At 44.9% G+C, this 12,366-nt stretch overlaps 1 protein-coding gene across 3 annotated transcripts in view; it reads right to left on the bottom strand.

Moving 5' to 3' along the window:
* The window catches only part of RFX8 (regulatory factor X8), an 861,519-nt gene extending 853,519 nt beyond the window's left edge, over nt 1–8,000 (bottom strand). For all 3 annotated transcript variants that reach the window (XM_078658033.1, XM_078658035.1, XM_078658034.1), the window contains exon 1: nt 7,869–8,000. In XM_078658033.1, the coding sequence (XP_078514159.1) occupies nt 7,869–7,933 (65 nt within the window). In that variant the 5' untranslated portion in view covers nt 7,934–8,000. The remainder of the gene's footprint in view (nt 1–7,868) is intronic.
* Nucleotides 8,001–12,366: the final 4,366 nt, after the last annotated feature.

Consider the following 12,366-nt stretch of genomic DNA (forward strand, 5'->3'; position numbering starts at 1 on the left):
ACTGCTGCCGTGAAGGTGAAAAGGGTCTGGCGCAATCCAAGCCTGGATTCTGGATGAGAGGAACTTGAAAGCAGAGGGGACAGAGTCTGGGTCACTTCAGAGTGACCAGGGGCTCGGTAGACGAATGCCCACCGATGTCGGGTGCTTCAGGTGCGAAGAAAGGGTGCTTGACTCTGCAGCCAGGAGGACCAGGAGATGCCGAGGATGACCAGGACCTGGAGGTGAGCTGTCCCATGAAGGAGGTCGAGTGCTGAGGGGTTGGTGTCTGGCGGGAGCACCAACAAGCCTTGGCAACAGCAACCCACTCAAGATGGTCAAACAGGTTACGGTGTGGACCAGCAAAGGCCAGGGGACTTACCAAGCAATGGGGAGTCAGGGCATGTCGGGAGCAACCGAGAAAGCCCAAGAACAATCAAGATGACCCTCAAGAGGACCCACAGGCCGAATGACCAGGAGTCGCAAGGGGACCTTGAGCAAGATTACAAAGCACCAGCCCATGGAGCACACGGTGCGAGGAGGCCGGAGTTCTTTGGTGCAAATACTGGACAAAAGACATGGGTGTAGCCACCCCTCTGTCCTGCCCCTCTTCTAGGAGGGCCCCCCGAATCTGTCCACCCCTCTCCCGTCCGTTACCCCCCCCCCCTTTTTCTGGTGTTTTGATGGTTTTTCACTTAGCTTGGCTGGGATCCTGCTATTCAGGGCCCCAGCCTATCTGCTTTCCTCTCTAAAATGATTGCATATACTTTAGGTTACTTTAGGTTACCCTTGTAACTAGTAGGGACTAGTATATGGTACCTTAGGTACCAAGGGCATAGGTACCCCAGACCCCTACCAGCGGCTGAAGCATGTATTATGCCACCCCTGGGAAGCCTTCCAAAATGTCACCACAGGTCTGCTACTGCAGCCTGGGTAAGGTGGTACATGCACCCCTTATTAAGATATAGGTTACCTATATCTACCTTAAATCACTGACACATGTAAACCTATAAGTCACTCCTATGGCAGGCCTTATCAATCCTGAAGGCAGGGTGCTTGGCTTTGTGCGAGAGGGTGCCCATGCATGAGCAGGACCCCTCTGCAGCTTTCGGAATCTATTCTCCGAGGCTGTTCTGTGATACAGCCAGACCATATACTCTTAAGTGCATTATAACCTTGCGGTAAATGCTAACTTTGGAATGGATGCATGGAAACATGTCACATTTGGGGTCAAACGCTTTGGAATCCTACCCCCCCCCCCCGCCGCCAGTGCAGGCGCGGGGATAGAATTCCACCCTTCTAGAGAGAGAAGAAATGTACACACGTACCTAACCGGTAATAGTTTAAAAGAGCCCCGGCATCACAAAATGGATGCCACAGACATGGGTCTGACCTCCCGCTGCTGGACGAAACTCCGACAGAGGAGGCCTGGACAATAGGTTTCCTGTCACAGGGAGGTGTAACCATCTCCCAGACAGGCTTTAGTGTGGGTGCATTCATAGAATGCTTTTCAGACAGTGCTGGGGGCACACTTGGTGTCCCTGTGCATACCCCAGTTTAAACCAGTTGCAGGGGCACTTAGCCCCTGCTCTGGCGCAAAACTGGACAAAGGGAAAGGGGTGTAACCCCCTCTCTGGATCCTTCCATAGGTGGATCCCCAGAGTATGTCCAACCCTCTAACTTAGTATAAGTATGGGACCCCAGTCCTTAGGACTTCAGATTACACCTGGACGAAACTCTGCAACATATATCCTGGAACTTCAATGTTCTATTTCCACTAGAAGATGGAAGAATCTCCTTGGGGGTCAAGGAGTGACTCCCCTGTTCAAACAGGCACCAAAGAAGCATCTTGCCGGTCTGCATTTCCACGGCTCCAGCTGTATCCCGCCGGATTTGCAACTCAGGAAAATGGACTTCCAGACTTCTCAGAGGCCGACAGGGGGTCCCAGCAAAGCTGAGACCCGCAGCCCTCACGAGTGACGTGGGACCAGAACTCCTGGACACCATGCACATATGCTAGTTTATCGACTTCCCGAGCTTTCTCGAAGTTGTGCATTGGGCTACTTGTAGTCCAAGCCCCGAGCATCATCTGCACCGAGGATTGTGGGCCTACATTCCACGAGTGTTCCGTGGGCCTGCTTCTAGCATTTCCCCTGGAGGCTCTTTCGCGATCCCTGGTCCGTCGACTGGTGGGTCCCCACAAAGGTAACTCTTCTGTTTCTTGGGCTTTCCTAGTTGCTCCAGACTTCCCCTGACTCCCCACCAAGTGTTGAGTCCCTCAGACCTTGCTGGTCTGCACCGAAGCCAATCTTTGATTTCTGTGTGGGTTGCTGTTGCCAAAGCTTGTTGGGTCCAATCCGGAAACAGACACCGCAGCACGTGACATCCTTCGTGGGACAGCTCGAATGCAGCTCCTGGTTGTCGTCGACACCTCCCGGTCCTCGTGGCTGAAGAGTCAAGGTTCACCTTCTTCACCTGAAATCACCCGACATCGGTTGGCATCGTCTCATCGCCTTCCTGGTTACTGGCAAGTGACCCAGACTCTGTCCCCTCTGCTTTCAGGTTCTTCACATCTCTGATCCGCCCTTGTATCAACCCGGACACTTTCCACTTGGTCCCCAGCAGCACTTTGCGGCAGATCGCCATTTAAAACGATGACGAAACCCGACACCAAAAGACACCTATGCCGCCGGCTTCCCTGGGTGAGGTAACTCGAGTACTCCAGTGCTCCCATGGGTATTGACTCTAGAACTGCCTAGTTCTAAAGGGGTTTGCTCCAAGTCCTCTTCCAAGTATCTTTAATCTTTACAATTCCAACTGCGACTTTCCCCATAGAAGTTAATGGTGAGTCGCAGCTGTGTTTAGACACTGCACGCGTCCCCGTGGGTCCCCTGAGTCACTACCTTGGGTGGTTCTTGGTGGCCCCAGAGGTTTTGAAGGCTCTAGGCCTTGTATCTATGACAGTCGTGGTTCTTATACCACTTTCTTAATATATGTTTTGGTACGCCCCTAGGGCTCACATATAGTGTACTAATTTACTGTGTGATAAATAAGTTTACTGTATGAACTTTTGCCTATAGCCTCATAAAGCGACTAGAGGGATGTGTTTAGAATAAATGCATATATTTTATATATATATACCTGGTGTGGTTCTCCTTTCATTTGGTCATTCATGAGATTATAGACTGGTAAAACAAGCTGCATTACATTCCTTCAAGACTTAGCCTGAAGGCTGCTCTCCACAGCTACCACTAGGATAACTTTCTGTAAGGTTGTCTTTAAACTTATCATCAATAAGGATTGTTTGGACAGGTGCAAGGTGCCCACTAGAATAGTGGACAGCATATGCCAGGCCAACTTTTCAAACTTATCACCTAGTCATTAGCTGGAATTGTATCTTACTCACATTGAAAATGCCCAACATAGGTTTTATCTGACCAGAGTATGAATAGAGTCATTGAATTTTTTTTTAGCCTTTCCACAGGTGCATGGTTTGAAAATGTACCGCCATGTCCATGTGACAACAACTCAAGGCAAAGCACATTGCACTTTATGCTCTTTTGCACCCACTACAAATCTGTGAGAACTCAATTTGTAATTCCCCTTTTGCGCCCACTACATTTTAACTCTTATAAGAATGGTTTTATATTCCTACAGCACTTAAACTCACCAAGGGTTTGCCATGCAGTGATCAGCTATATCAGAGATTTTTCAAGCATTAGGGAGAGATATTGCTGATCAGTCCCTGTTGATCACTTTCACTACAGTATTTTGGTACTTGGGAAATGTTATTATACTTTTAGCTTTAAGAAAAGTTTAACATTTTATAGTGAGATTTTACATGCTATGGAAAATTACATGTAATGAAATCAATTGTAAAGTGTGTGTGTATTTACCATGTATGCTGATCTTTTATGGTTATATCGCCCAAAAAAGTTTATGACTGACTGACCGAATTCTTTAACATTGAAAGCGCTTTGTGTTGTCATCACATTTGCTATTGATTATGAACACTTTTTATGTTGTTGATAAGGACACTCCTAATTATTTTTTATTGAATAGACTCAGTGTATGTTTTATGTCAATATAAATAAGATTTTTTTTAAAGATTTCATAAAGCCATGTAAACATTGTGGAAATTATGATGAAGCCTAATTAACTGAAAATGAAACTGTAAATTAAAAGGAATTTTCAGTAAAAGGAATAACAAGAAGGCATGGTGAAAACTGTCTACACGTCTGTCTTGAAATAAGTCTATAATTGATGGTGAATGAGGGTTTTTTCTGTTGGTGGCCTGACACAAAACAAGATGGACAGCCCATCTCTGAGCAAATGTCTGAAAGAGGGCCAGACCAAACAAGCCAAAGCCTGAAAGGGGATGACCATTTCTTTTAGAGGTGAGCAAGCAACTGAAAGCTCGAGCTAGGCTCAAGCCTGAAGCCTGGCTCTGGCTAAGCTCAAGGTCCTGTTGGAACCTCGAGTCCAAAGCGAGTCGAGCTTTCATGCAGATTCTGCCTGCCATCTTCCTCTAGTCACGATTTGGAGTTACAGCCAGGGTTACAGATTTTGGAACTGGAGAACCAGGTTCGAGCCTTGGCATTGGCTCAACATCCTATGATTCTGGGGCAACTCACTTACTCTCCCCATGACTATAATAATGAATGTTACCTTGTGTAATGTAACTGCTGCTCATGTCAAGTGCACAAAGAGGTAACCCAAAGTGTTAACATAAAAATGAAAAGACAAATAGATACCTCTTTAGTGGATAACCTGGATAAATGGCGGTGATGGAGCAAGGACTCGTAGAAAAGAGGCTTGTTCGTACGCAATCCTCTCACGTAACCTCTAACCTCATACTAACCTTGTATTGTGTAAATTAATATGCACAACAGAAGACACAAAAGAAAGAAAAGCTTGCCTATGTGTTTTACTAATGAGTAACTCGAGCCGGATTCTAAAATGGCAGCTGACGGAAAAACTTTAGTGCGCATGCGTCAACTGCATCTACCTAGTATGACGTCCTGATGCTTGGAGGGAATTTCTTGCGCTTGCACAAATGCTATTAAAATGGCTGCGTTGAAACTCCCATGCTTGGCATCTGCTTTGCTGAAACTAAATCAAGCTATTTTACTAATGCTAATGCGGGGAGAGCATTAATAAGTAAATGGGGCTAGAGTAGAGATTGGTGGTATACAGTTAAACCATTTATTTTTGATTTTAACATTTGTCTTTTTGACTCTTTCAATAGTGCGTATAATGGGCATTTTTACGTGAACCATATAGTCTGTTCCCTCCTGATTGCGTAATGCGAATGAGCCGGCAGAAGTGATGTGCCTCTTGCACACTGTCCAAGGACGAAAAGGATACATCCCCTGGGAAAGTCATACTGAAGTCCACTGACACGGATGGGAACACATGAAAATGATACTTTTGTGTCTATTAAGATGTAAATGCGGGTGGGAATAAAGACTTGTGAATAAAAATTAAGGGGTGGTGATTTAGAACAATAAACTGATAGACTAAAATTGGAAAATAAGCATGGTGTGATGATCACCTCCCCTTTCCTGTCCATTCAGAGTTAGTATTTTTGTGAGTTTGAAACATTAATGGGTTGTACATGAATACTGAAGAGTATAATTGAGGTAGTTATTAGTTGGTTAGTGAGACGGAGATTTGCTGAATGCTGCAGAGCTCGGGATGCTGTCGGAGTGACAAGAGATGCTGAAGAGGAATCGAATTGCAGAACCATTTATCTTAAACTAATTAATTTAGAAGATAGCGGAAGAATCTCGAGGAGAAAGAGAGTGTCAGAGAGGGGTGCTATGCAAGCGTCGGTGGTAGAGAGGTCATCTATCCTGTCCTGAAGCCTTTGGAGGCCAGATCTTTCCTGGGAATCCTTCCGAGCTCCTTGGCCAGGGGGTTGGTTTTCACACCATTCTTGATAACTATAAAAAAATATATATCTGTGTATGTGCCTATGTTCTCTCTATCCTCTCCTTTCTGAGCATAAGTCATTGCAAAGTATAAAGTACATGTTTAATGATTGATTAATTGAATCTTCCTTCCTATGGGAGACGGAGACTGTTCTGTACTTTGTAAGTGGTTCACATGAAAATTAAATTAGATAAAGATTTAAAATATTTCTCCACTCTGTGATCATTTCATAAAAGTAAGTAGATCAATTTATGTAATTTCACCATCAAATGGATCAACTAATGGTCCATTGACCAGAGGAAAGAACTGTTTGATCAGTGAAAGATTAGTTGAGAATAAGAGGTAACTAATCTTGAAATGTTAAGAACTCAAAAAAACACGACTCCAGCGGTTATTGACAGGTTGTAGTGAGAGTGTGAATGGGCCGGGGTGAGTATGTGGTATTAGATTGCCCGTTGTTGGTGTGCCACTGGATCAGCGGCTTCCTCTCTTAAATTATGTGATCTAAAGCAAATATTTTATTTTACCAAAACTCCTTTTTCTTCATTATCACATATGGAAGAACTTTCAAATATGTATGTTCAAAAAACAGATCTACAAAAATCTATTGTGTTTGATTTAATTGACAATAATGTTCCTCTCTAATAATCTGGCCATATACAGGGTCTATATGACAATTGTCTGATCTCTTAGTTCACTAATGGTTCATGTTTAAAAACTATCACTTTTATTAAGTACTTTTTCAGTGCAATGCCATGATGTGATGTTTTAATGCCAAAGCTTCGATATGTTAAAGAAAAAAACATTATTTTGTTGTTGTTTTACATAGAGCGAACTAGACCCGAAGATATCAGAGCGCTTTACATGAGCACCCAGGGCCGGCGCTAGGCATGGGCAGCGTGGGCAGCTGCCCAGGGCCTCGCACTCAGCTCACCAGCATGGGGCCACGCACTGGTGATGCGTCCTGTCGGTTCCCTGGCGATCCATTTCAAAGAAAGGTGTCACCTTTCTTTGAAATGGAGGGGTCCCCCTCCCCGGGCCTCTCAGGGATGGTATCTGGATACATAAGGGAGGGAGACGCTTCCTTCAATTGAAAGGAGACCCATTCACAGACACTGTGGGAGGCCCATTGTCCATCATTTTGGCGCCCCCATAGTTTTAACTTTTAGCCCACAAGCAATTCTCACACCTATCGGACTGAAGGTGTGAGAAATGCTTGTGGGCTCAAAGTTAAAACTGTGGGGGGCGACAAAATGCTGGACAATAGGCCTCCCACAGTGTCTGTGAATGGTCTCCTTGGAAGGGGCCACTTATCTACATTAGAGGGGCCTTGCACATTCCTTTTTAGCCCAGGGCCTTCGCAAATCCTAGAACCGGCCCTGTGAGCACCAGTTGCGTTACTGATGGACACATTCATTTTTGTTAGGCACAGGGAGATTAAGTGATTTACCCAGAATCACAGGATGTTGAGCGTCCCTGCCGAGACTCGAACTCAGTTCCACAGTTTCAAGGTCGACCTTCCTAGCCGTTAGGTCACATCCTCTCCCCCTAGGCGGGTGATGGTTAATAGTTGTGTTGGTACTAGGCGGGTGATGGTTAGTAGTTGTGTTGGTACTGTCATTGGCAGCACTGGCAGGGCAATGGGTGGTGCAAGCTGCAGTGGTCTCCTGACGAGAGACTTGGCACTTACATTTTTTACAATTTGAGCCCTGGCTACAGTTGTCTGCGGCGAGAACTGAAAAGCATTATGTGTAAACAGAAGAGGATGTGGCAAAAGTATTTCAAATTATTAAATGCTTCTATTTAAAAACGAATGTAAACTATTCCTCGTGAAAGTATATCATTATTGGCATGCCTGATCTAATGAACATGCACATAACGGCAGACTGAGAGAGGTCCATCAAAACACCAGATGGGGTTTTTAAACTAAAAAACGGGGCTTACTCCCAGTGACTCACCATTGCACCACGGTGCTGTGCGGGCTGCGGTAGCCGCTGTGAGCGCACATGGTACTCAGCGCCATTGTCCTGCCGTTGCCAGGAGCTAAGGGCCCGACCTCTCCGAGTGGCCCGTCCAGCGAGTGGCTCGGTTTGTTGTCCAGCCGCGTTCTGAAAGCAGCGGCCGGGCGTATTCAAAAGATGACTGAGGGTGCACGCGTGCGTCCCGGCTCTCTGTTCCGCGTGCCCTGCAAGGCTTCGTACGTCGGCTGCAGCAGCAGGAGGAAACGCGTGCGTCCCGGCCTCTGTCCCGCGTGGCCTGCAAGGCCTCGCGGCTGCAGCAGCAGGAGTAATTTCCACAGCACGCGACGCACGTGCACTGTCAAAGCGGTTTGTCTGTGTGCGGCCGATCACACCTTCATTAGTGACAGGACGTTACAGGTGCAAGGCTGAAACGGTCAATCGGAGTCAGCACAGTCTTTAGGGAACATTTTTTGTTGTATACTCGTAACTTCTAATAATAACAATGTACACAAGATCAACATTATTTATCATTTGAAATATAAAACTGCAGAATTATGAAAATACCTCATAAAGTCTTGTGTCTGCAGTGGCAGCCCTCGACATTTTGGATAGGTGCAGCAGTGAAGCTAGGATTGCACAGTGCCTGTTTGTGTGCACATTCAAGCTCATGGTGTGTGCACGTTAAAAACCGAAGGGGTTGGCACCTGTGGGCGTGTCTAGAGCATAGTAATTTATTTAGGCTGTGGTTGGGGTGCTCCTATGACAAATAACGATTAAAAGTATACAAAAAGTGATGGATAGAATGCTTGAATTAATCTGAACCAGTGGTAATTACTAGGGTAGTATCCCAGTCCATTGTTTTTTTGCACACTATGCTACCTCAGTTTAGACCCAGCCATATGCCAGGCCAGGTTCTCCCTAGTTGGGGCTCGTCAGGCAAGTAGTTTCAATGACACAGTGTGCACAGGATTCACTTCTGGCCACACCCGTTCTACTGAGGATGACATACTGAAGTATATAAAAACACTATAGATGGAATATAGAAATTAATCTTAATTACTGTTAATTACTTAAGGCCGCATACCCGACCATTATTTTGAACACCATGCCACCCCAGTTTGGACCCAGTAATATGCAAAGCAGCCTTGACCCTTCTCCAATGGTCACAGTCAATCCTGAACTGCCAGTCCAGGTCCTCCCTGAACCAGAACACAAGCAACGTAGGACTGGTTTAGTCCTATTTAGGGCTCATCAGTGATGCAATGGATGGAGCTGGGACCTGAAGCTCAGTGTAAAACCTTCCACTACACAAAAGGCAAAAGCAATTTGAATTTCCAATGCTTGTTCTAGTGCATGATGTGAACAAGAGTGAACCCTCACAAAATATGTTAGCAGAGTTTATTTCTGATTTTACACGTGAAACAAGAAGTTTTTGAAATAGACTAGATAACTTTGTAAAAAGTTAAAACAAAGCTGACAAGTGGTTCTCTGTCTTGTATGACACCTGCAGCCAATTCTGGCATTTTAGCCAACAGCACTTTGCATGTTGGCGGTGTGAGCCATTACAAAAGTGTAAAAAGCAAAACTACAAGCCCCACAATGCAAAATGGGGTTGTCTGAAAAACTAGAAATGGCTGACTGTCCCACTTGCCATAGGACCACTGCACAGATTTGTGAAAAGGTAAAATAAAATTCAGTTCCTAACTATTTGTCTATTTTTAATTGTAGGCAGTCAGTCAACAGCCTAGTGAGTGAGACAGCAGAGACAGTCTTTCAAATGCAAATGCAAGCATTTCACTTCTAAAGTGATAACATTCAGCAGCAACTAGATTTTTTTTACACACTTTATTGGTTTTCTCTTTTTCTTTTCAACAAAACATGTATATCCGCAGTTGTTTGCAAGACATTGAAAATAATACAGTACATTGTATATCTGACTGTTATTAGTATATTCCTATTATTAGGCACTACATATCTTTGATGCAGTTTATTTTACATGTGCATTCTTACAGTAATAACTGTAAAAGAAAGGCTTTATATGAGTTCAATTGCAGTATCATAACATATAAACGGCCCTACCCTCCACCCCTCTCAACTGGCTCTACCCCATTTAAAATACTCAGCTATGCAGTCTACACTGGTTTCCTCGTTTTGCCCATAGATGCATGTGTAGAGTGTAGGGTTTAGAGAACCATACTACTCATATATACTGTTCTGGGGCCGGTATTAGTGAGGGGGGGCTGCAATCAGACGATAATTATCATACTATTCATCACCCATTCTAGGGATGGGCGCAGGTTTAACGGCTTTAAGTGTTTCTAGTAGCAGGTCCCATTCCATTGATATCAGAATCTTACATTGACCTCGGGCCTCCTCTAATCTAATGGCAGCGCTCTCCGCACTACCCCAGTGCACCACCTCACTGTGCCAAATATAATCTGATGGGGCCTTCGCTGACTTCCACTGCATTTTGATGGCGCGTTTGGCAATAAGAACCGCCAAGTCAATGAAGTACATTTGCACCTTCTGTGATTTCGAGCGGCAGCGCAAACCAAGCAAGACTGTCGGCTGTTTGAGCTATAGTAATACCTGTCGCGTTTCTTTTACTCTGGATTACCCCCTCCCAGAATTCAGTTAATATAGGGCATAGCCCATAGCATGTGTAAGATATCGGCGTTTTCCAGCCTGCACCTGGGGCACTGGTGTTGTGTGTCCGGGAACATACCCTATAAGTGGTGTGGAGTGAGGTATGTCCCTTGTAATATTCATATACTGAATGAATTTGAACTTGGCATTGCAAGACACCTTTTTGGGGTACTCCAGCAATGTAACCCATTCCTTATCAGACAGTTCTTTCCCAAGGTCCTCAGACCATTTGTTGTGTAGGCCAGTGAGAGAGATCCCATCCTGTGCCCTGATGACACAGTACAGCCATTTCATGAGGTGACAACCCCTACCCATGAGATGGAGTGCTTGCGCGTTTGGGGTTCCTCTTTGCTAGGGGCCCAGTATTCAGCAGCAACTAAATGTGTCTAAAGATACACTGAGAAAGGAAAAACAATGTGCTGGCACCTCTCTTCCTGAGCTCATTCTCAGCATGTTCCTGCTCATCTGAAAGTGTGTTAATGGTTACTGGTCCATTACACCTGTACAGTATTTGGACCCTTACAAAATGAGTCAGTGCTATCCCTTAATGTATATAGGGTTTTCAACAAATACTGAAAGAAACAATACATAAAGCAAACTTTAGTAATACCTATGTGTTTACGTAAACCAACAAAACACCTTTGGCTTTTTTTTTTACAACAGCACTTTTCGTGATAGGTATTAAAGGCTCATACATGTAACAGCAGAAGTGAAAGTATACATACTAGAATGTATTGGTTAAAATGGTTAAAACATCTGAATGGTCCCAAGTAGTTACAAATCGGATGGTTAATTAACGGTGTTTTAGTTCCTTGGGAATAAACAAATGTGTGAGCCTCAGACTAACTGGAGAGTGGAGTGAGGTCTAAAAGAGAAGGATATCTTTAACAGATGATGAAATGCATATTGATGTGGGGCAGTGGCTACGTACAGAAGAAGAAAATATTACTTAAGCTCAATACCAAATTCAAATTGTCTCAGTGCCTCCTGGTTATTAAGACCATTGCAAGCTGTACTTACATCGTTCTCTGCCCAAGCCCTCTCCTAAGCCTCCGAATTCAACTCCTGCAGCTATGACCCCACACTTCATTTAAGGCCACGGCCCACAGCTGTGAGACATGCAGAGGTTCCATAAACATGCAGGGCTTGATACAGGCATGGATGTTGGTTCACCAAATACCGGGTATAGCAGAAGTGACATCACATGTACTCCGACCCCACTCATTATATCATATGATCCAATGTCTTTTCAGGGAGTGATGTCCCATTACTGTTGACCCTGGTGACATCTCAGAAATTACATCAATAAACTCTACAATAAATGCTAGAAAAATAAATTACCATAAATGTTACTAAACCAGATACATAAACTATTTTAGTTACCAAGTGTATTTTAACTAGGGTGCTGGCATAACTTGCCAGGGGCAAATAATCTCCTACCCGTATAAAGTAGTTATAAGCCATGCAAGGTCCTGTGCAGTTACAGACTATGGACCTCATTACAATGTTGGTCGGAAAGCATTCCAACTGACTCCTTGTCGGACTGGTTTCCGACCAATTCGGGTTCCGGGAGTCCGACCGACCGATTACGATGTTTCTGAACAGCGTTCGGTCTGATTCCCATTGCCTGTGTTCCAACCGACAACACAGGCTTCCATTGAAAAAAGGGGTGGTTCCGGAAAACCTTGCACCATGTAGCGGGCACCCCATGGTGCCTGCCACACTGTGCATAGTTGGAATGAGGTGTCCCATGGGTCCCCCCACGGGCCCCATACGGAGGCCTCCGGATGAAGTGGGGCCTGCTACAGGCCCCAAAAGTCAGTTTCTGACAGCAGTTTCGTGTCAGACA

The sequence above is a fragment of the Lissotriton helveticus genome, chromosome 8 (assembly GCF_964261635.1).
Source record: "Lissotriton helveticus chromosome 8, aLisHel1.1, whole genome shotgun sequence".
Lineage (NCBI taxonomy): Eukaryota > Metazoa > Chordata > Amphibia > Caudata > Salamandridae > Lissotriton > Lissotriton helveticus.